The sequence below is a fragment of the Hippocampus guttulatus genome, chromosome 16 (assembly GCF_054856545.1).
Source record: "Hippocampus guttulatus isolate MCC_2025c chromosome 16, RoL_Hgut_1.0, whole genome shotgun sequence".
NCBI lineage: Eukaryota > Metazoa > Chordata > Actinopteri > Syngnathiformes > Syngnathidae > Hippocampus > Hippocampus guttulatus.
Window position 1 is genome coordinate 9,342,550 of NC_141276.1, and position 22,655 is coordinate 9,365,204.

The following is a 22,655-nucleotide window of genomic DNA, read 5'->3' on the forward strand; positions in this document are numbered from 1 at the left end:
GGCAAATTGCGCAAATGATGTAACAAGGGTGACTTAGACGTGGAAGAGAAATTGTTGTGGTTGGCTGCACTCGATGATCTTTTTGGAGGGTGATACAATTCCAGATTTTCTGAATTCCTTGTCGTTCCTTCTGGCTTACGCGTTCTGCTACCCACGTATTTCATAATACAAGTCCATGTGCAAAACCATCACCACAAAATCCTGTGACAACAATCTGCCATATCAATTTCGATATGTACAATCTAAAAACAATAAATAAATCTACAGTTACAGTGAGACTCCAACAAGTGACCCATCATAGTCAGCTGTTACTATGAAAGAGTTTATTCCATTGATAATTCGATGGAATTTTATTTTGTATTTAAGTGCATTACAAAACATTTTTACCCAGATAACTCTTTTTATCAACCCAAAAATGTATATTTGGTATTATTTGGTGATTTAAAACAACAGCAACAATGAATATCAGAATACATGAGGGTTGTTTTTTTTTTGTTTTTTTTTAAACTCAGTCTCCTTTCATGGGGGACTGGAGAATATTTATTGTTGAGATGCTGAAATTCTGCTGAAGTTTGAAGGATTTGGCAATCATCAAAATAATTCATTTGATCATTGATGAGGTATCAGTGAGTCGACGACGTGTTGCATCACAACGGATAGGGCGTGAATCCCATCACAGGGCTCCATCCAAATAAATATAAATAAAATGATGACAAATAAATAGGAATGATCGAGTCATAAATATGAAAAGTAAAGCAATAGATAAATAAATAAGTGCCTTGCGTCAAGTAAGGCGAGTGTGCGGAACACAGTGCGAGTTTGGAGCGTGTCTTGGCACATCACATTCCTCATTGGGGCTGACTGGTCGCCCCGCCCACCACTGTCATCATTGATTTCAACTTCTTCCACAATGTGGGTGCCTGCAGGTGATAAAACTGCATCGTATGTCCGTCCAGTAGGGGGCAGCACAGGAAGAGGGCAGAGGCCCAGTATTATTGCACGGAATATTCCAGCATCCTTCTTGGCGCCACATCCTTGGGGGGCAGAGACGGGCCAAAGTGCGAGTGGCGTGTTTTAGCGTGCCAGCGTCCTGTGGGCGGTGATGGCTCGGAGGCTTCGGATGACATCGTGCATGAAGGATCTGAGCTGCGTGAGTGTCAGGTGAGCGGCTGCCTGCACCTCGTAGTCACCTTGGAGACGCGCCGCCAGCCCTGCCCATTGATCCGGGTCCTCATCCAAGCTGGCCTTGCCGCCGCCGGGCCCGGCCACCTCTCGGGCCTGCGAACATCCCGCTCGTTAGCACGCGCCATCCATTCCGACAGTTAGTGTTAGCACAGGCGTTACCTTATCAACGTGAGCCAGCAAGTCTCGCAGGTCGGCCTGAAGGCTGTCCAGACCGCCAAGGCGCTCTGATAAAACTCTGAGAAGACCCTGAAACATCCGCACGCCTGCCGCCATGCGACTCATGCATGTGTCCTGCAGAACATATCATCAGGCAAGAACAAGATGGTCAATGTCGTCCGGTTTCTCTTTTTGTGAAGGCATGCATGCAAGTATGGTTTTTAAAGGGCCTTGGCACCCAATGCGTTCCACTGGTTGATGCGTTACAAGGGTTAGAACGAGCCTGCGGCATGGTTGACGTTGGACAATTACGTGGTTTGCCGATTCTTTGCAATCGGCGACAAAATAACAAAAAAGTCTTCCAAATCGGCTCATTTTGCTGTTGTTGTGTCGTGCATGGGTCACGCATGCCACTTCTTGCCTTACATCTCAAATTATCATGAGAAATGGCCCTCTTCAAGATGCCAGACCTTTTTGACCAAATAAAAAACCTTGGCAAAGGGCATCGTGGGTTATTTGGAACCCAAATCACCTTGGAAACCCAATAACAGGAATCTATATAGACATAAAAATTATAATAGTGGCATCGGATCATTCACGTTTGTTTTGTACTATGCAAATGGGAATATTTTCGAAGAATGGTAAGAATTGAGGCATGGTTCTTGTTTGAACTCACACAAAGACAGCAAGCCATTCGCAAACATTTGAAACAGCGCAAAGCACGCACCGGCCAGTGGGAGACATTTGGAACCAAATCAAAGAGGCAGCAAATTGGGACACGTGACGTTAGTGTGAGTATTGCGCTTGCTGACCACGTTGAAGTTTGGCGAGAGAGGCTTGAGAACGGGCGCGGGAGGGATGTGAAGGGCCGTGGCCATCATCTGCAGGTCGCCGGTCAGCGGCAGGAAGTCAAGCGTCGAAGCCTGCATGGGGGAACAGAAAGAGGGCGGGGTCAGCCAAAGAGCAAGCGATGAGGCGAGATGAGATGATGTGAGAGCTGACCTGGGCGAGCGCGGCGGGGACGTCTTTGGAGATTTTGTCCGCCAGCATGCGGCCTCGTTCGAGTGCGTCTCGCAAGGCTGGTGAAGGGCCAGCAGTGGGTGCCGGACGGGTCACCCGTGGGAACAGGATACAGCACAGAAGCGCGAAAACTGCAGAAGCAAAAAGGATGGAATGAATTGATTGGTGAATTTGAGGACGGCGACCCCAAGTGGACAAAAATCAAACTTGCACCTGGGACGGTATCCTCGCCATAAATGAGAGATTCTGTTCGGGCTGGCCAAAGTGATGAATGAATCGATCCATCCATCGCATGCCATTTAGCTGGGCCACGCACAAGTTTTAATTTGGTCACAATTTCGAACATCAGCAAACAAATACCGTGCGTAGGCGTCTTTAATGTCTCAAATTCACAATGTTTGTGCCAAAAAAGAAGTTTCAGACGCGTCGTCGGTCTAAAATAGGAGGTGACACAGCACATATTACGCTTACGTGAAAGAGATCTTTGACACCTGTAAAGAACTCCTCTAATCGAATCCACATCAAATCATTTCAATCAGAATTCAATCCAAACGAAGGAAAAGCCTATGGGGTGGGCAATACCATATCACCTATATCAGATGGTCTGCAAAACAAACTCTTGGAAACGTGTTATCAAGAATCAACATATATTTTTATATTGAATAAAATTTGGACGCTCACGCAGGCACACACACACACACACACACCTAAAACATTGGCAACACCAGTTACAGATAATCAACAAAAAAATGTTCAATAGCTATGAGGTAAATAATAACAATAATAATAATAATTATTATTATTATTATTAAATAATAATAAAATAATAACAATAACATACATTAAGATGTAATTTGTTGTTTCTCAATCGGAACCACTTATATATATCTTGAATCTTGAATGTTTGAAGGAGAGTCTCTCAGGGGCTTGTTGGTGACGCAACTTTAATTTTGAAGGCAAAAGTTGGAGCCGCCTCCTCCCTCTTGACCACTAATACACACTGCGTCAGTCCTGGTCAAGTCAAGTGTATTTATATCGTCATTTATCACAAACGAGACTCAAAGGGCTGACAACAGTTGACAAATATCAACGGTTAATCCCACAGTGCCTACACGCCTCGGAAAAGTTCAACGAGCAACGAGGGTCGGGTGGACAAAATTGCATGAGCGTGCACGTGACCCCCGGGGGGCGTGGCCGCGCTGCCTGCGTTCTGCACTCACCTGCGTGCGCGTGCATGTCGCTCACGGCGGTTTGGGGTCTCGAGCGATTCCGACGACCAAGACCAAGATTAAGACGACGACGAAGAACGAGTGGGCTACATCTTCCATTGGCGCTTTTATTGAAGCGGTTCCGCCGGGAATTTCCACCCACATTACACGGACCGGACGCTAACTCTGCCTAAGTGACGACGGCTCCCCGTGACGTCACCGCGGTTCAGATGAACGAGCGCGTTTGCGTTATTTCCGGGTGCAGCTCGAACGTGAGTTGAACTCAATGTTTTGGCTTTAAGGCGTGCTGCGAATGGCATGCATTTGAAACCATTTGAATGCAGCACTTGAAGTACTGTAGTAGAAAGGCGAACGGTTCCTTATTTGAATATGCTCGGGCGTGCATTTCAGCATTCGGAAATCGTGGAAGATCTGGAATGCTCGGAGGCATAGTTCGGGTTTCACAATACAGTGATTCACTCTTCATCATCGTCAGTGTGACCACGCTTCCTGTCCAAGATTCTCAGTCAAGTCAAAGTCCATGAAACGCTGTTGAAAAAAAATGTCAGATGCCATTTATATGCTTTGGGGGGCTATTTTTGAACAAAGTATATATTTTTAAAGTGTTCATATTTGTTATAATTGTGGGTTGCAACTTTGCAACAACAGGAAAAAGTTGAGAAACAAATATATCGCATAACGCATTGCACTGATCCAGGAAAATTGTGATGAGTTGTGGTGTGCATTTTCTGCCCAGTCGATATCCAATCATGCGCACTCTTTGAATAGAGGAATGAAAATTGCAAAAGGTTTTATCCAATTCATTCATTCCAAAAAAAATCGACAGGTCAATTGATGATTCAAATAATGGTGACTTGCAGCCCTCAATGAGTTGTTCAATACGTATCAGGAAGTTCCGGCAGCTGACGATGTGATAATTCCAGAGAAATTACGTCTTTAGTAGTGAAGTCTGTATTCTGCTCATATTTAGTCATGCTGTATAACCTCCCATGCCCACAGCGTAGCTTGGCGTCCTTGTAACCATCATCTCCTAGAATTGGAATACTCTTGTATTATTCCTCTCTTCTTAGTTAGGATTGATGGTTAAGGTGTTATTCCTCTCTGTTAGTTGTGTTTGTTCAGACACTTGAAAGAAACAATGTAGAATGCTGTTGAAGGTATTTCCTGCTCACTGTTTTTACAATCACCTTTAGTGCCCCTCACCCCCACCACTTTCAGGGCCCCCCTCCACAGGACATGTTTAAACCCTTAATTTCAACTTCTTCACAGACAATATTTTCCAATTTCTGTAGACCAAAATTAGCACTCCATTTTTTTTTCATCAGAGATGAAAATCAACTTTTTGGAATTAATTGTTACTCTTGTTTTCTCTAACACATCAAGTTTTCATAATATTTATAATGATTAATTGAGGAATTAGGGGTTAGGTTTAGCAACAAGTGGAATTTTTTTTCTAAAAGTCATAGCTATAAATTCCAAGTAACAACACACGGTAAATTCCTGATTGCGCAAGTTTTTTTTAGATCAATATCTCCAAAACCAGATGTGCGGGTAAAAAGTACACATTCTTCCACGTCAAACATGAGTTCCAGAACACACAAAAAGCAATCTTGGATTGGAATTTGCGGTTGACCCGTGTTGTCTTTGCGTTTTGTTTTTTTGTTTTTTTCAAAATAAGATATTTTTACTTTGGGGAAACGATCGGCAAGGTTTTTGCCCATTTTCTGCTCGATGTTATGGACCAAATATGATTTTTTTTCAACCCATTTCATCAATGAATTAAAAAAAAATATGAAAACATTCATTGCAGCTCTACACTAGACAATCATTTCATGTGGCAGAATCTTGCCGCTCCCTTTGCTTCTATTAAATTGAGAAAATTAAAAAAATATCTTTAAACAGTAAGAATGTGTTTGGAATGTATTTATTAGTTGAAGTGTTATTATGAAAGGTCCACCAAATGACATTGATCCAGTTCATTGTAATGCGAGAGCAATGACTTCATTACGGGTGCCAAAGTTGTGTTCTTAAACTATTTTTCATTTGACAGCGACTCCACTGTCTCATCCAGCATATGGAAATGCGCGTATAGAGTCGGCAAAAATTCAATAGTCGCCAATGCGTTGACAATCGTTTGCATTCCCGATTCTCCAATCAGCGCGAATGGACATTTTACGGAACTATCGAGGACCAGTATAGCCGGATGAGGGAAATGACTGCACAGACGAGAAGCAGCGGTTGCTGCCATGATGGCGGACGCCTCAGGTGAGGATGATGAGGGGCACCTCTTTGTCTCCAGTGCCGAACAGCGGGAACATCTGCTCAGTGAACTCGCCGCAGTTGAAGCTGAAGATCTCGGAACCCGACTTGGCGTTGTAGAAGGACACTTGCCCCGCCTCCACGTCCAGGAACACACCCATCTGACGCAGCTTGGGCGGAGCCTTGACCTGGTAGGTGAAAAAGAAGCACGCAAATGCAGTCAAGCCCGCCTGTCAAATAGGAAAACAGCACATCCAAATATTTAGGGCTGCAACTAATAAATGAATAATCTCTGAACTATTTTTTTCCGATGAATTAATCAAATTTTTACCATTTCAATATCTTAATTGAAAAAAAAAACACCTGTACATTATTTCAATTAACTGGAATTTACACACCAGAGTTTTTCACCAAGATTTTCAGGCTTGACCAACTTCACCACCTTCCCTATGTCAATCCAGCGACAAAATTCAGCATATTTGTTGGTTTAGTAAACAGGCTCTGTGTCCCTTAACAACGGCGCAGTTGACTAAAAAGTTGTGGGCCAACCCTTTCAATCATCGATTTGTATCAATTTGTTGTTACAGCCCTACAAATATTTGCTATGGGGCAACGCGAAAGAAACTAGACGGTACCTTGGTGAGTGGTGGTGCAGTGAGTGCTCGCAGTTGGCTGCCGCTCCACCAGAGGGCGAAATATCCATTGGATGGGCTCATATCAAACAGGCCCTTCCTCTGTGCAGACTCGGTTGCCACGCCCAACTTCCAGTCTTTGTTCTCGCCCACCATCACCTGTGTGCGCATGCGCACACACAAATACACACACACTGTCACACACTCACATATAGGCACAGTGACAGAATTAACAGACCTCCCAGTAGTGTCGTCCAGTGGCGTATCCTTCCTTGGCTGTGATGCACGACCATACGTCAAATCGATGCTGACTGTTGCGATAAAACTGCAGCTTCTCACCACGCTTCACCTGCTTCCTGTCCTCCGACAGGATCAGGAAAGGGTACGCCGTCATCGGGTTCAAGGTCACATCGTCTGAAGACCAAGGAGAGCGTAGCGCGCCGCCGTGAGCCTCACCGATGCTAACAAAAGAGCTCCTGATGACATGAGGAAAGGTCATAGGTTCTCACCCATGTACACACGAGCCTTCTTGTGACCTGGGTGACCCCAACACAACATAAACGCACTTTTAGTCGTTGAATCAAACGAATTTGGTGAAGCTGATGACACAGTGTGAATGTTGGACGTACGCACCCGACACCGGCTTCATCTTCTTCATGTCTGAAAGGAAACGGGAAGCCAGCGTCAGTCTCGCTTTCACAATAAAAACGGACTTAAGGATCTTTCTCACTGGCGAGCAGACGGCAACTACGGTGATTACCGAGACGTGTCTGCAATGTCTTTTGGAAACTAGCCAGGTTTCCGGAGAATCTTGCTCAATTCAAGTTTTTTATTTTTTTGTCCTCAAGTCTCCAGCCGGTCTGTAAGATGTCACAGAGACTAATTCTCTGTGACACCTTCAAGACCAGCTGGAGACTGTGACATCTGCGCGACAAAGCTCGACCCACTAGACCACGTCGAGCTGGATACGAAGTCTTCTCGTGGCTACTTCTGGGCGAATTTGTCTCCTCAAGACTTGTCCCTGATGAGAACGCAAGGAACATTTTGATCTCCTGAGTTGACTTGAGTCGTGGCCAGTGAGATAGATCCTCCAGCAGATGAAGACGCTGCAATCAAATTCATCCACTGTGAAATGGAAAGTTGCTGAAGCTGAAGCGGATGACCTCTGAGTGACCATTGGCTCCTCCTCAGGCTGCTGCTGCTTCCTCTGAGATTGAGCATGCTCTCCGCCGCCATCATCTGGTCATTCGACAACACTGCAATACACGGTATGTGAACGGGCGGAAACCAAGATGGATCTCTGGCCGACGGCGCCGCTCACGGGAAGCCACGGATCCTCTGGCCCCGCCGCCGCCGCCGCCCAACCTGGCGTCCTCCATCCTGTCTCGAACTTCAGCCAGCGCTGCCTTGACTCCGCCCAGGTTGAAGTAGAGGTTGAGGTCCAGGTCGTCCACGTTGATGGGCTCGTCCGAGCCCAATGGCGACGTGGCCTCTGAGAAGCTCTGAACGAACAGATCAAAGGTCAGCTGATATCACTGACGTCACAGACGTCGCCCGAGTTCCCGTATGACCTGCAGGAATCCAATGTGGTCCTGACTGACAGCCTGAGCCTCGAGCTGGGCCCTTCTCTCCGTCAGCTGTCCGAGCTCCGCCTCCAGAAGGCTTGCTTGGCCCTCGCCCCTGGCCAGGACCGCCCCCATCTGCTGCTGGACTCCGCCTACCACCTGGGCTCTGAGACGGTCCAGGGAGCTGGCCGCCTCATCCAGCAACGTTTCCACTTCTCCGCGCTCTCGCTCGCCGTAGGTCTGCCATTAACACGTTACCGCATTAACAATGTTTGTAACATGGGTTGCGAAACAAAGACTCTGACCTTGACACCGTCCATCTTGGTCTTCAGCTCGGCCAAGATCATCTGCTTGTCCTTTATGCGGTTCAAGATCTCCTGCTCCGTCCTCGCCACGTGTTTCTACACAGGCAGCCGCACGATGAGTTGTGACAGGGAACAGGAAATGAGGGTGCGTGGAAAGGGCACGTACCTGTTTGCTGAGTCGTTCAGTCTGGACCGAGACAGTCTGGTGAGTTCGGTGGTCCTCCAGCACACAGATGGCACAAATGCAACGCTGACAGGTCCGACAGAACACCTGAACGTCGACGCATCACAACACACCACCATCATGCACCTTCACGTATCATCACGTATGACTGCATAGGATCGCGTACAGTCGTGCTTTGAGGTACCTCTTCAATTGAGTCTCCTAACTCACATCCTCTCTGCCCACTGAAAGGGCGGGAAATGCAATGAATTCGGTCCAGCACCCGCCCCCCTCACATCCCCAAAAAAGCAAAAACAACAAAAAATGTCAGAATTTGTATTTGAATTAGGAGAATTAGCACTCCATAATATTGGTCTTTATAAAAACCTTGATTTTGCCATCTCGGCCACCCAGTGGACAAGAAAAGACGGCTGGATGGACTCCTCATTGAAGGATTTCGAAGACCTCTTAACTCCTTTTAGAGCTCATCAGTACAGCACTAATATTAGCGGTTCTATGCAAAGGATAAAGAATACATGTCTGAGCACTGTTATATTGTCTGTCGACATGTTTCTGAACCGTTTGTGTTCAATCTGGTGTTTAAAGAATGGAAGTACTGTAACATAGATGCTAATTAGCGTTAGCCTACTTCTGGTCTTTCCTTAAGTTGTTGTTTCATTATTAGCCAAATTGGTGAAGTGTAAGTTGAGTTCACTGCCACTCAAAAACAAACAAACAAAAAAACTAAATGACAGCTCGTATCAGTTCGCCATTCGTATGTCATTATGATTACACAGATGATCACGTATCGTCAATGATCATTGAGGTCTCCTTTGTTAACATGCGATCACGTATGATCTTGCACGTTGGCATATTGTGCTGTCCATCCTCTCACCTCCAATAGGCGGCGGTGTAGTGAGCAGGTGCGTCCCCTGAGCGCCTGCTGCGGGTCCATTAGAGGATGCTTGGCGTAGAAGGGTGTGTTGTGATGGGGCCGGACGTGTTCGGCGCAATACGCCGCCGTGCATGTCAAGCAGGAGCTGACGGCCGGCTGCTTGATCCCCGTGCACACGTCGCACCAAACCACGTCCTCATTAGACGCCTTCACAAACGGGTTGGTGCTGTTGGACGGCACGCTAGATGCGGTGGCGTTGCCGTAGCGAGAAATTTTGTAATTCTCCGTGATCACAGCGAAAACTTTGTTGATGCTCAGCTGTGGACGCTCTTCAAAGGCGTATTTGCAAAGCGGACATGTGCATGTGGCGGTCGATGCCCAGTACCCGCCAATACAAGCCTGGAAAAAAAAGGGAGCATAAACACTGGGGCTAAGAACCTAGCATGCTGACCAAACAGTCTTGTAACACAATGAACTTAAACTAGTCCACTAATTAGTCGCATGACACACTATGATGCTAACACACAAACCAGTGACGTCATATACTGATGCTAAGTTAGCACACAGTCATATAACACACTGACAGCATGCAAACCAAACAGTCATGTGATACTAATGAGTTTGTGTTGTTGGTGTGTACCTGGCAGAAGTTGTGTCCGCATGGTGTGGAGACAGGGTCAGTGAAGAGGTCGAGACAAATGGAGCAGGTGAGTTCCTGCTCTGTGAACAGATCGGGCGCCATCGCCGCCTCTGCCATCTTGTTTCCTGGCGCACAAAATGTACATCTACGTCAATGTTTGCCTTAGCCCGGGAAGAACAGGTGAAACAGGAAGTGCCTCAAAGGCAACACCCCATTCCTCAGCACTCACATAGAAAGAAGAAACCATTTACTTCCTGTCACGTGACCCACAACTCTGATGACTGCCTATTTGATTGGCACCAGCTGAGATGTGGGGGCGGAGCCACATAAGCACCAATGACTGTCACACAAAAACACATACACAAACTCTCACTCGCACAATTATGAATGCTCTCTCTCTCTCTCTCTCACCACACACACCATTTGACAACATGATTGCCGTTCCACAACCTGTCGGTTCACTGACATTGACATACGGGCTTCATGCGTACCTGTCAACTCATACGGTTTAGCCATAGTTCATACGGATTTTGTGGTGAATCTTACGTATATGGCCGTATCGCAAAAATCATACGGATTCTGAAAATTTCCGTTTTTTCCCCCCCCTAACAGGTAGTTCCGTTTGCTTTTGCCCAGAATGTTGCTCGTCTACTCGAATGCTTTCATTTCCGGAATACAACTCTGAACACAGTAATGCCACTAAGTAGAATGATGATTAGACATTAACCAGACATTGTATTATGGAGATCTACAATAAATATCATTGAAAAATTCGTGGGGTTTTTTCTGTGCCGTTATTTTGACATATAAAATGCTGTGGTATGTTATAAGGATTTTTTGCTCTTTATAAGGATTTTTTTGGTAGTTTATACAGGTTGGCACTCCGAAAAATTGACAGGTATGTTCATGAGACATGTCAATCATAAAGGGGCCAAGAAAAGCGCAAAGCTGAGCGGTGGCCTTTCACCTGTTTGTCCTCTACTGTCCCCTGCTGCTGTGGTGGATGAAATGCGACACATGCGAGCATCGTTATCCTTAGCATTTTCATCGCGTTTTTGTCAGCACCCTTTCAAAACAAAAGTACCCATTCACTCGTGGGTTTTACTTTCACACTAAAAGTCTATTCAGATTCAATGCATAAATGGAGATGTTCCTTTCGAAATAAAAGGAACTTGCTGAGGTTCACCTATTTATTTGCACGTGTTCCTTTCAACATGAATGCTTTTAGTTATTACTCACCCCCTCCCCCCGGCCTCTAAATAAAATCCTTGCTCATATTCTATCAGCTGCTCCACTGGCGTTCATTCTCAATTTATGCCACCGCAGTAGCTGTTCCTTTCAAAATAAAGTGACGATCTTGGTCGCTCCTACGAGGCATTTGACGGGGGGAGAAAAATGAGGTCCGAGGTTGCAAAGTGCATCAAAATCTGTCAAAAGTTTTCTTACCTGCTTCTCGGCAGTTGCGTTTCTGCTCAGCCTGAAACGCAAGTTTCACTGTGACGTTTGCAGGGGCGTGGTCTGGCAAAAGTGGTCGGGCCACATGTTTGCGTGACGGTCGATCACCACGACACTCACCGTTGGATGGATACCCCCATTCATTTTACTTCCAAGAAAATCGCACAAGTGTTACGGACACAAAGCAGTCAAAAATACAACAAAACAAAATATAAAACACAAGAATGGGCATCCATCATCTGAACTGGTTGATCTTCACAAGGGTTACGGGCGTGCTGGAGCCATTGGCAGCTGTGAAATGCGGGCAGTAGGCGGGGTACACCCTGAATTGTTGCCACCCAATCGCAGGGCACACATAGTGTGATGAATTAACCTACCACACTTGTATTTATTTATTTCAACAATGTGGAAGGAAACCACAAGAGTACCCGGAGAAAACCCACACAGGCACAGAGAGAACATGCAAACTCCACACAGGAAGGCTGAGATATTGACACGTAATGTAGGACGTGGTTCTTTCAATTGTGAGTTGAATTTGAGGAAGAGCTGAGAGTTTGGCTCTCCTTGCCCACTTCACTCACCTCGATCGAGCGTATGTGAAGCCCGCTCATTCCACAAAATGTTCAAACCATTGTAACTATTTCTCCAAACGTATTGATATTGACTTGCTGGCGCAGTCAAGGTGGAACGTTGACAGTCAGACCGGCATCTTGTCAGTGAAGTGATTGACGGCAGAGCTGGCCGACATCAGTCGATGATTGACTGCTGTTGCATATCCGGAGAAACGTACGCACGCTGTCTGCTATTTGTGCCAGGCTGAGCTACACTAAGCTAAGCTAACAGTCGAAATGAAATAATTCATCAAGCCCAAGAAAAGACAAGAAAGTTTATTTCATGACAAACGTGCGCATGTCCCATGACTTTAAAGACAAGTGACTCTGCCCTCTTCTTCATCCTCAGAAGTCCTTGTAGTGCAGCAGTCTGCGCACACATAAACACACAACAAGTGAATTACTAAAGTGTCTCATTGTTCAGACTTGACAACACTAATTTACTTCCTTAAAAATTGCTGCCTGATACCGTCTTTTGTGTGTGTCGTGTCTCTCAAATCACGGACGCATTACATTAAAATTAGAAGTCGCATTTGTTTTTGTGATGTGAACGAGTACACAAGAAGATTGCATTAAAAAAAAAAAAAAAGTGAATGAGGCATCACGCCCTGTAGTTTGAACATAGCCCAATTGTGACTGTGGCTGACATTTGTGTTCATTTTGCTCTCTTCTCTTGAAACGCATCATCATCAAATGTCAGGCTGGTAAGTTGCGGCTCCAAATGATGAACGAGTTGAGACACTCGTGATGTCGCTCAGCAGCCAATTTCGATACAATACGTTGTTGGCAAAGTGCAATGAATCAATAGTGAAGTGTATTTTTCAGCCTTTAGTCACTTTTACTCACAAAACAAATTTACAATAAGCAATTGAGCCAAATGTATGCATTTTATTCAATGACCCGTGCCTCTGATTGGCTGTCTGACCTATAGAGGGGGGCGTGTCCTTTGTTGTTAGCCAATGAGAAGAAGCCACTGTGAGGTGAGAAATCCATGCAGGAAACCCGGTAGACAAACATCCTCTTGGCCACGGGAAAGTTGGAGAAGACACTCATGCTGGGAATGTGAACCTGATGATGACATGGGCGTCGTTTGTTAGCACGGTGGGATGTTGTCAAGGCGACCACATTTCCGCCTCACCAGTTTGGCGGCTTCCTCTTCGTGTTTTGAGGCAATGGCCAAGATCTCTGCGCTGCAGTTAAAGGTGAGTGCGGTGGCAGGGGTCAGCAGATTCATGATGGCCTTCAGGGGCGTGGGATTGGCAGAGTTAAGACACGCCTCCTGCGAGTACACGTTGACCACGCCTGCCCGGGAGCTGAAGTGAGTATAGAACACGTCCTAAATTAACGCGATGTGACGTCATGAGACAGTATGTGGCATGACATGACAAATCTGCTCGTCTTACCCGCACGCCAGGTAGCGTCCGTCGGCGGACGCGGCGATTGCCGTGCTGGCGACACAGCCGTGGTCCACAAACCTGCAGACGCAGCGACTGCTACGCACGTCCCACACGTACACCTCGCCGTCCTCTGAGGTCACCGCAGTCATGTCGTTATTCAGCCGTTGTGATGATGTCATTAATACTGTTACATGATCAACTTGCCTGAGTTAGCAAACACTTTGCTGCCGTCGCCGTTCATAGCCACGCCCACCACCTCGCCGTTCAGCTTCAAGCTGCTCACCACCTCCTTGGTCTGGTGCGCACATTGGACTCGTCAACTTTTAGCAGCTACCTCACTTGAATTGTCAAAGTGCGACGAGCGCATACCTTGAGCGTGACCATGTGCAGGTATCCTCGAGTTCCTGTCAGCAGCAGAGCGTCCCCCGCAGGGCTCACGCAGAAGTCCTTCACCCGAGGCTCCTGCAGCCCTGAACGCACCCGCACGCGTGAGCACTCACAAGTCTCAATGAGGCGCGTGTGTGCATCGGTACCTCGGATTTGCTGCACCGGTGTGATGCGTCCTTCCATCATGTCGTACACGTAGAACAGTTTGTTCTTCGTGCTGGTGGCGATGACGGCGTCGCCGTGGCAACTGAAGCGAGCCTTGTGAACGGGGAAGCGGTCCAGGTGGATGCTCTGGATTTTACCGTTGGTCTTGCCGTCCACCTACAGCGCAGAGGAACACGCATGCGCGGCACTTCCTGTTACATGGTGACATCATTCACAACTGATGACGGAACTATCTAGCTCCGCCACATGGAAAATTATGGCCCAATTTTCATTTGATGAACCATCTAGGTCTTCTATATGAAAATGTCATTCGAGCGGTTGGGAAGTCACCGCCGACTGACCTGGAAAAGGGACAGCGAGCAGTCGAGCCCAGCTGTCAAGACCACTTGAGCCGACGGGTGGAACTGGACCGACGTCAGACGATCAGAAGATGGTCGCGCCGCATTGGCGTGGCTACACTGCTTCATCTGAAGCGCACCAATGACACAACGTCAACAAACATATCGCCGTGACGACCACATCATCAGCATAGCTGCTCATCATCGGCCACAAAACACATGCGTGGTCGTCATGGTGATGAAAAAAGAGCAGGATAAAAGTTTAAACAAATGAGATTTTGTACGACATTGAAAAGAGTGAAAATATGTAATCAATTGAAATCAAAGAAAGTCAAAGTGTTGACCATTTAAAAAAGCTCAAAAATGAAATATGTGTATGGCTCGTTACTAATCTTGATTATTTTTTAGCTGAAATCTGATCCTTCTGGATTCAAACGTTTGGCTATGACTAATTGTGGGTACGATTATTTAAGCAAATGTATATTTAGCATGTTCTGAGTGAAATACCTCGTATCAGTAATAATCAGTAATCCCCAGTGTGGGACTAATAAAGGATATCTTATCTTAATTACTCAACTGAATTGGAAAGAATGATGATAAGGGTGTGGCGATTATAAGCAATGCCTCAGACGTAACCCTTTTCAAACAGCTATTACTTCCCTTTGTTGATATGTTTTTTGACTGTTTGATTTTTTGGATTCATGCTGAATGAAAGAAAAAAATAAAACCAATCAATGTTGTCACCATGATAACCAGACACATTGACGTTTTGGTCGTGACCACCAAAACGTGCGCGCTCACCATGAGAACAATTGGTCAACACACCTGTCGGCTTGGCAAGCAGAATATGGGCGTGGTTGACATGATGATGTCACGACAACAGCAACGCACTTGTCCTGACAACAAGTATGTTGAGCAGCGCTCAACATGGTGTGAATTAACAGGCGAGCTGTCAGGACAACCACGCGTGAACGTGATTTTTACAGACCAGCCGCATTGATGGTGTGGTTGTCAAGACGACCATACAGCAACATGCATGTAGTGATGACGACTGCCAAGTGACTAACAAAACAGCTACTAGAGGGCGGGGCTGTTGTGCACACGAACGTGCACGCATGCACACTCGCACACGCACACAAAGTGCCACAAAGAACACGCATGTGCATATGAGCACCAACCCTGAGGATGCCGCTTGACAAACTGTCCGAAGACGCCACAAAGTTTCCCGTCCTCTTGAGTAGGTCGTCATCTTCGTCTTCGTCCTCCTCTTCATCGTCATCTACCAACACACACACACACACACACACACACACACACACACACACACACACACACACAGATGAGCGGTTGACTGGATGCATTTCTATCTTGACAAGCATTTGTAGTTCGGCAGTGGCACCTTTTACAACCATTGAAGTAATAGATATTTGAACACAGATGGTGGTGCAAAACACACAAACAGATAATATAATAATACTGACAGGCACATATTCCTTATCCTTGCAAAACGTTACTGAGAAATAGAAGAAGCAGCATTGTATTCTACTTGGGTTGTATCTGCATGACTGTGTTATACGTTACTGCCACCCAGTGGCCAAGGCTATCACACCCAATGGTGCAGCATAATGTTTTGGATTGCAGTATTATTTCATCACGCACGTTTCAATGGGGAAAGATGATTTCAGATACCAGGGTTTTGAGTTACAAGTGTGGTCACACAGCGAACCCAAATTGTATGTAGAACCAGAACCCTACAAAATTACAGGATGTGAGTACTTTTGCAACCTGGGAACTGCTGCATTTGCATTGTTGTGTTTTTACCTTTCACAGACTTCCTGCCGCTGCCATCGGCCCAGGATGGAGCTCCGCCCATCGACTTCTGGAATCTGACAAACACGCACACAGGCTTGAGTGTGCCTGGAGTGCACACGTGACCAATGCATATGTGTGCATGTGTGTGCGCGTGCTTGTACTGACTGATCTCTCATCCTTTGCTGCAGTTTTGTCTTGCTGAGGGTGGCCTCGGTATGTCCTCGCATCAGGTCACTCCGGAAACGATGCCTCATATTCACCCTGACAATGACAAGCAGACACATGCTCAAATGTTAGCTTAGACTGCTGATGTTGTCATGGCAAGTCAAGAAAATTATTGAAAGTAGTGCCGTGCAATCACACGCGCATGCGTGCGTACACTTACTCTTCCTCTCGCTCATCATCTTCATCAACCCAAGCAGCTCTTTTGATTGGTGGAGGACGTAAACGCTCTTCCGTCTCCTCGTCCGATTGGACCAAAACTTTTTCTTTTTCCTCATCCTCCTCAGCATCATCCTTCGATCAAACGCACGCACAAAATGTTGACTGGTTTTCACGTTTATTTCCTGATGGCGTCACATGCGTGGGGTTACCTGCACGTCACCAAACACTAGCTCCTCCAGCTGTTTCACTCCAGGCTCGTGCACGCGCAACACCGCCAAACTCTTGACGTTCTTCCGGCGTTCGCGCGCCTCCTCTGCGGGCGCCTTCGCCTCTACGTCCGACGGGCGTGTGCTCCTCTTCCTGGTCGACATTTTTGGATCCCGAAAAGAATCGTCCAAAGGTTTCTCAAGTGGTTTTCTTTCCTCTCGTCGCGACCGGTCGACTGTGGGTTTTTAGCACGTGGGAAAGGGATTTCCGGTGACGTCCCCCGGAAAAGAACGTGAGCCACAAAACTCCCTCACCAAATGGAGCCTGCCCCCCAGTGCTCAGAGGCAGAATTGCCTTGTTCACGTGCATGGACAAGCCCCCCCCAAATATCGTTTACTGGAAGCAGCCACCCAAAAAAGAAGAAAAAAAACGATTTCGCTTTTTAAAAGGAAAAGATAATGGGAAGGAGGAAATGAAACAAAAATGAACAATGTAGATCTTGTGTAATGAAACATGTTTATTGATTTGAAAGATGAAACAGGAAGTTAAATAATGATCGTTACCAATGTAAACTACAGCAAATACACTTTTATTTATTCGTGCGTGAAGATTGAAGCCTCTGAGTGACTAATTACTGCTCTTATTATGACCATGATTATAGCAAGCTTACAAGTACAAGTTGACATATCACACGACTACTGCCACAGAAAATGACCATACAAAATTATACCTTTCAAAATAAAAGCACACTCGGGAAGATGACCTTTTAGTTTGGCAAAAATAAAAAAATAAAAATTAAAAAAATGCCACAAAAAAAACCAAAAGTAGCAAGGACGAGTAATCAAAGACAACAATTCGCCACTTCCTGACTAACGTGCTGAAATTGTTCCAGGAAGTTACATCACCACGTTAGCCAAAATACTCTACCGCATCGATGTTATCCGACCAATGTGACAAGCTGAGTGATGTGATAACCATAGCCTAGCTAGCGATTCAACCATGTTAACCTAGCAATGTAGCCAAATTTTTTTTTTGGTTTCATTTAATTCAGTGGGGAAAGATGATTTGAGATATGGGTCACAGAACGAATTCAACTCCTAATGTCAAAGCACCACTGTACTAACAGTGTTATAATGTTAGCGTTGCAAAGTAACCACAAACATTTGTCTAGCAACGTGACATAAGCCTACCCACGCAATCACAATAGCTTATTGGTGGTATATTAGCCTAGTGAGGTTACGCTAGGTTCATAACATGACTACGTTAAGCCTACCAATGTTAGCATAGCAACATGACGTTAGTGGTGTGAAAATTAGCCTTGTCACCATGTTATCCTAATACACTTATTTTGCCTAGTGATGTGACAGCATTGGCTTAGCTCAGTGACTTTAGCCTACCAATGAAACCATGTTAACCTGGGCAATGTCAACATGTTAGCTTAACTGGGATACTTCGAGCAGTGGCAATGTAAGCCTCGCGATGTAACCACATTCAGGCATGGCACCAAGATGTTTTCTTTTCTATGGCCTTTGGAGTGTGGGGGGTGGATTAATTTTGATCACTTCAGTCTTATTTCTGAGGTTCTTGTTTTGCAACGATAGGATGATAAGCAGCACAAGCATGCTACACATGAACACGTTTTGAACAGAATTTGCCCAAACAACATTCAACAAAATAGTTAAGGGTAACAACACAAGTGGCCAACCGGGCAATAATAAAACCTTCAAACTAATTTGGCACACCTTCCCTCCCAAACACACACAGGGTACAGGTGCAGCACAAACATGGAAGCAGGAATTGGATTGGAACACAATGGCTGGCTACTTGTGAATGACTTCATGTTTGTCAATAAATAGAAAATATTTTAAAATGTAAAATAAAACAGCAGACGACTTGACCGAGGCTAACCAGAGTTTTGACGGGGCTATAGCAGACCCTCTCCCCAGGGTAGCACCGAGCCTGACCACAATAGCCTATTGACGCAATTTTAATTAGAAAATGTTAGCTAAACATGCGAGGTGACATGAAGCTGACAGCCTCGTGGGGAAACGTGAGCCTATCAAGATGACATTACCCTCGTGACGTGACGATGTTAGCACTAGAAGTTAGCGCACTAAGTGTGCTAAAAATGCAAATCCGAGCAGTCATGTAAAAATTGGTCGTTGGCAATGGCTCGACCCGCAGTAAAAGTATGGTGACCAAGGAGAAGGAAGAAAATGGAAAATGGGGGACTTGTCCAATCAGCAACTCTTCTCGTCCAATTGGTGGCTTCTCTTCTCAGCTTCCCTCCAATAGTGGCTCACATGGGGGAGGGCGGAGTCAATGACATCCTCAAAGTGCAGTGCAGTTGTTCACCTGCCCACTGGCGGTAGTGGGGGTGCCCCCCGCATGGCTGCATCACATGCACAAAAGCATTAGCTGTGTTAGCACACCCTGTCTACATTATTCAGCTGACACGTGAGTCGTTTGTGGTTTGCGTCGTTTGCTTTGAGACCTGAGTAGGCCTTGCTGGGGTAGATCTTGGCAAAGTGTCGATACTCATCCGGAGGAGGGAAATCATCCAGTGGGTGAAACAAATATTTGGACTCAAAGTCATCTGGGTCAACAAAACAAAATGAAAACAACACAACTTTTACATGTCAATAAAATAAATGTCCGTCAACAATACAATTTTACTATCAATTTAGTTAGCTAGGCACTAACCGGCTTTTAACGAGCTACCGCTAGGTGCTAACTAGCAGTCAACTAGCTGCTACCTGGCCACTAACTGGATGCTAACTAGCTCTTAACTCTCCTCTGTCTGCTGACTAGCTGGCTGGACTATGAAGAGAGACATTTAGAGGAAGCAGACACTTCAAAGCTTCATCCAAGAAGTCAATTGTGAAACTTTTTAGCTGCACAACTGACTGCTCAGCAATGTGGAATTAAAAAAACGTTTCAAACAAAAATCTGATTGAAAAAGAAAATGACAGAGACATTACTCAACACAAGCCTTGCTTGTGAAAACAACTCAATTGAAGTGGCTGGAGCATTTACAAAAGTGGTTAAATTTCACCACCACATATCCAAATTGTCAAAGCTGACTGGTTTTCGAGGTCCCTGTTGGCAGTCATGTTATGAGTGTAAGCAATGCATGATGGCGAGAACACGCAATTACGGAGGCCATTTAAAAAAATAACAAAAACAAATTAAATCTAAACCGGGAGGGCAGGGGTTCTGTAATAACTCACCACACAATGACGGAATGATGGAGGAGGCGTGTCCATGGCGGACAGAAGGGGGTGGCGGGGGAGGAGGTTTACCCCTGGCCGGGAGGTCAGATGAGAGAGAAGGGCTACCCGACGTCCTGTACAGAGGAGGGGGCGGAGCCTCTCTGGTGGCTGTAGGGACATGAGAAGGTCACATGAAGGTCATGTTGTTGAACATAAAAGATGTCTGACCTGAAGGGGGAGTCAGCCTGTGGGCAGGTGAGGTGGGAGGAGGGGGTGGGGCTGGACCTCTGGTGTGGGTGTGGCCTCCCGGCAAAGGGGCAGCCCTCTTGTTGCTGAGGGAGACGTGTTGCTGCAGATGGTCTGCCTCCCCGCTGTAGGTGGGAGGGGCCAGAGAAGTTGGCACGGCTTTGGTGGGAGGAGCCGGTGGAAGAGGCTTATCTCGGTTGTTGGCGGAGGGTGGGGAGGGGGCGTGGCCACGCCGACTCTGATGGGGGGGTGGAGGCGGGGTGGTATCGGAGCCTGAAGAAGGGGGCAGGGCGGAGCTTTGACCATCATCATGGCGATGACCAGGTGGTGTGCGGGGCGACAAGGGACCAGCTGCGCAATCATCTACGAGCAAGACAGCAAGTCATTCAACAGGCAGGAATTACAAAATGTTGTCAGTAACCAGCCCTTTGGGATTGCGGTTTTGACTTTGGAACTTTCCCTTGCTTTTCGATCTGAGGAAGATGACCCGGATGTGCTGGGGGGGATATGTTGCCGGAACTGTTAAAAAGATACGGAGAGGGTACTGAATGCAACCTTTAAGCCACCTTAAGCAAATGTTATGACCTCCGAGCAACCCGCCAAAAGTTCTGAATAATGACAATCCCAAGAGCTACGGTAGATCGGACACGCCCCTTTTGAGCTGTAAGCCTACGGCGACACTAAGATAGAGGGGCCAAGTCCTCGGCGCGTTCCATGTGCCGCATATCCTCGTGCACAATGTCGTACGATACGGCAAACCAACTGAAAATAATGTTTCACAGGTAAATATCTTTTCTGTTTTTTACCCCCCAACTGTTGTGTATTAACGGCACACATTTTGATAATGACAAAAAAAGTAAACCTAATAAAAATAGGCTGAGAAATGAGCAAGGTTAATTGACAGTACAATGTCTATGCCTTTGATGGGACCTTTGCCGCCCCCAGTTTTTGGTGCCATCGGAGCCTGTCTCTCTTCATATCTGTGTTTGAAACAGTGATGCCTTCCCCCTGTGTGAAGGAAAACTCACTAAATTTCAAAAAAGAAGAGGGAAAAGTGGCAGAAAGATTTGCTCACTGATGAGACAGGAAGTCATTAACTGGACAGGAAGTGCAAGAAAGGTAGACACACATTAAGAAGACACAACAAGACAGGATACAGCCTACCAATTTGGACAGAGCTCTGGTACAGACGAGAGCAAAATAATCAATCATATGACTTTCTGTTTGTTTTCTTACTTTTGTGTGGCGCCCCCTGGTGGAGGTACTGGTACAGACGGAAGTATGGGTGATCCGTGCCTTGGCTGAGGTCTGACAGGAGGGCGGGGCAACCTTTCACCTCCTCCGGGCTCTGCTGGTGAGGGCCTAGGTCATCACCAGTGTCATCTTTACATTTGTGTATTTACGTGTACCTGAGTGAAGGCAGGGGGCTGCGGTGGCGAGAGGGGCATCCTGCTGCTGTCACTCACCTGAGGAGACACCCACACACGCAGAACATACACACACAGAACACGTGTGCTCAGGAGCAATCCTCATTTACACACACACACACACACACACACACGGATGCAAGCGCTCACACCCCAGGGCTGCCTGCAAATGCTTGGATATGTAATAAATGAAATCTATTTTCTGTGCTCTTCTTTTGCCCATCGGACGCAGTTAGCAATCCGAATGAAAAACGGTTTTCCAATGAGAATGTGATCGTGAGTGTCGCGACGTGCGTTTAGCTCGACTCGTTGAAATGTGTTGAAAGTCGTTAGCACACACAGCAAAGCAGTTTTATAGGTTAGCTCGCTTCTACACGAGCGTGCGCGCGATCGCTTGCACACACGTAGGCGTGCTGTGTCCCACCTACCCACCTGGGCACGAGTCCGCGGCTCGTGTGTGCATGTTCACCGCAACGGAGCAGCGACAGCGGCTAGCCTGTGGCCTCCGCACTAGCTTTGGTTCTTGCCTCCCAACATGCACCGCGCTTTTTCTACGGCATCCCGCAGGACCTCTCTTTTCACTCAAAGGTGCACGCGCGCGCGGCACAGACAAATACTGTGCGTCCACACATGAGAAAGAATCAGACGCGCACACACACACACACACACACACACACACACACACACACACAAATATACATCGATAAATCAATAAATCCCTTCTCATTAAAAAATATATATTATGGAGACGACAGCACGTTGTGCAATTTGTTTTTGGTGTGATGTGTTTTGTTGTCGTGACGTCACGTAGGTGGGAGTCAGGTGCGTTTAGATGAGCTCAAAGTTCGCTGAAAATGAAACAGCAACGAGTCCGAGTCCTCAACGTACGGCAGAGACGCCACAGGTGACTTCACAATTATTATTATATTTATTTGGGGAATGAGAGAAACACTTATATGGTCATG

General features: G+C 46.4%; 4 protein-coding genes across 8 annotated transcripts; all 4 read right to left on the reverse strand.

Annotated features, from left to right (window-relative positions):
• Window positions 1–38: 38 nt before the first annotated feature.
• On the reverse strand, window positions 39–3,732 carry csf3b (colony stimulating factor 3 (granulocyte) b). Its single transcript, XM_086134115.1, has 5 exons — window positions 3,582–3,732; window positions 2,344–2,492; window positions 2,154–2,264; window positions 1,345–1,476; window positions 39–1,278 (listed from the first exon to the last, which is right to left on the reverse strand). Exons 1-5 carry the CDS (start codon window positions 3,595–3,597, stop codon window positions 1,075–1,077), a joined length of 612 nt encoding a protein of 203 aa, XP_085990241.1. The 5' UTR covers window positions 3,598–3,732; the 3' UTR covers window positions 39–1,074.
• A 1,766-nt stretch (window positions 3,733–5,498) lies between these two features.
• btr30 (bloodthirsty-related gene family, member 30) lies at window positions 5,499–11,589 on the reverse strand. 5 transcript variants are annotated; one of them, XM_086134076.1, is made up of 14 exons: window positions 11,496–11,512; window positions 10,279–10,389; window positions 10,050–10,174; window positions 9,410–9,808; window positions 8,518–8,622; window positions 8,352–8,447; window positions 8,053–8,286; window positions 7,803–7,983; window positions 7,645–7,737; window positions 7,115–7,141; window positions 6,991–7,017; window positions 6,720–6,895; window positions 6,485–6,640; window positions 5,499–6,037 (listed from the first exon to the last, which is right to left on the reverse strand). In XM_086134076.1, exons 3-14 carry the CDS (start codon window positions 10,164–10,166, stop codon window positions 5,852–5,854), a joined length of 1,797 nt encoding a protein of 598 aa, XP_085990202.1. In that variant the 5' UTR covers window positions 10,167–10,174; window positions 10,279–10,389; window positions 11,496–11,512; the 3' UTR covers window positions 5,499–5,851. The 5 variants fall into 5 exon arrangements, with proteins under 5 accessions (XP_085990202.1, XP_085990200.1, XP_085990203.1 ...); XM_086134074.1 differs by lacking the exon at window positions 10,279–10,389 and having other exon boundaries at window positions 11,496–11,589; XM_086134077.1 differs by lacking the exons at window positions 10,279–10,389; window positions 11,496–11,512 and adding an exon at window positions 11,289–11,472.
• Window positions 11,590–12,376: 787 nt separating this feature from the next.
• On the reverse strand, window positions 12,377–17,079 carry utp18 (UTP18 small subunit processome component). The gene is made up of 13 exons (XM_086134085.1): window positions 16,808–17,079; window positions 16,600–16,730; window positions 16,380–16,475; window positions 16,224–16,288; window positions 15,581–15,681; window positions 14,406–14,531; window positions 14,046–14,220; window positions 13,882–13,982; window positions 13,722–13,807; window positions 13,519–13,647; window positions 13,254–13,428; window positions 13,041–13,183; window positions 12,377–12,485 (listed from the first exon to the last, which is right to left on the reverse strand). The coding sequence occupies exons 1-13, from the start codon at window positions 16,967–16,969 to the stop codon at window positions 12,461–12,463; spliced, it is 1,515 nt and encodes a 504-aa protein (XP_085990211.1). The 5' UTR covers window positions 16,970–17,079; the 3' UTR covers window positions 12,377–12,460.
• Window positions 17,080–17,302: 223 nt separating this feature from the next.
• On the reverse strand, window positions 17,303–22,258 carry LOC147192969 (uncharacterized). The gene is made up of 7 exons (XM_086134106.1): window positions 22,123–22,258; window positions 21,673–21,729; window positions 21,500–21,611; window positions 20,246–20,626; window positions 20,036–20,185; window positions 19,300–19,401; window positions 17,303–19,197 (listed from the first exon to the last, which is right to left on the reverse strand). The coding sequence occupies exons 2-7, from the start codon at window positions 21,709–21,711 to the stop codon at window positions 19,157–19,159; spliced, it is 825 nt and encodes a 274-aa protein (XP_085990232.1). The 5' UTR covers window positions 21,712–21,729; window positions 22,123–22,258; the 3' UTR covers window positions 17,303–19,156.
• Window positions 22,259–22,655: the final 397 nt, after the last annotated feature.

What these genes read in the sequence shown, in the direction of transcription:
- csf3b (XM_086134115.1), bottom strand. An exon ending in TCCCCGCCGCGCTCGCCCAG is followed by an intron (nt 2,265 to 2,343) that starts GTCAGCTCTCAC and finishes TCCCCCATGCAG; the next exon opens with GCTTCGACGCTTGACTTCCT. An exon ending in TGCTGGCTCACGTTGATAAG is followed by an intron (nt 1,279 to 1,344) that starts GTAACGCCTGTG and finishes GGATGTTCGCAG; the next exon opens with GCCCGAGAGGTGGCCGGGCC.
- btr30 (XM_086134073.1), bottom strand. Translation starts at nt 11,068, where the DNA reads ATGTGTCGCATTTCATCCACCACAGCAGCAGGGGACAGTAGAGGACAA. An exon ending in CCAAGATGGACGGTGTCAAG is followed by an intron (nt 8,287 to 8,351) that starts GTCAGAGTCTTT and finishes TGTTAATGGCAG; the next exon opens with ACCTACGGCGAGCGAGAGCG. An exon ending in CTGCACCACCACTCACCAAG is followed by an intron (nt 6,038 to 6,484) that starts GTACCGTCTAGT and finishes TTCACCTACCAG; the next exon opens with GTCAAGGCTCCGCCCAAGCT.
- utp18 (XM_086134085.1), bottom strand. Translation starts at nt 16,969, where the DNA reads ATGTCGACCAGGAAGAGGAGCACACGCCCGTCGGACGTAGAGGCGAAG. An exon ending in GGACGCTACCTGGCGTGCGG is followed by an intron (nt 13,429 to 13,518) that starts GTAAGACGAGCA and finishes TACTCACTTCAG; the next exon opens with CTCCCGGGCAGGCGTGGTCA. An exon ending in AAGAGGAAGCCGCCAAACTG is followed by an intron (nt 13,184 to 13,253) that starts GTGAGGCGGAAA and finishes TGTCATCATCAG; the next exon opens with GTTCACATTCCCAGCATGAG.
- LOC147192969 (XM_086134106.1), bottom strand. Translation starts at nt 21,711, where the DNA reads ATGCCCCTCTCGCCACCGCAGCCCCCTGCCTTCACTCAG. An exon ending in CATCATTCCGTCATTGTGTG is followed by an intron (nt 19,402 to 20,035) that starts GTGAGTTATTAC and finishes TTGTTGACCCAG; the next exon opens with ATGACTTTGAGTCCAAATAT. An exon ending in CCCCAGCAAGGCCTACTCAG is followed by an intron (nt 19,198 to 19,299) that starts GTCTCAAAGCAA and finishes CATGTGATGCAG; the next exon opens with CCATGCGGGGGGCACCCCCA.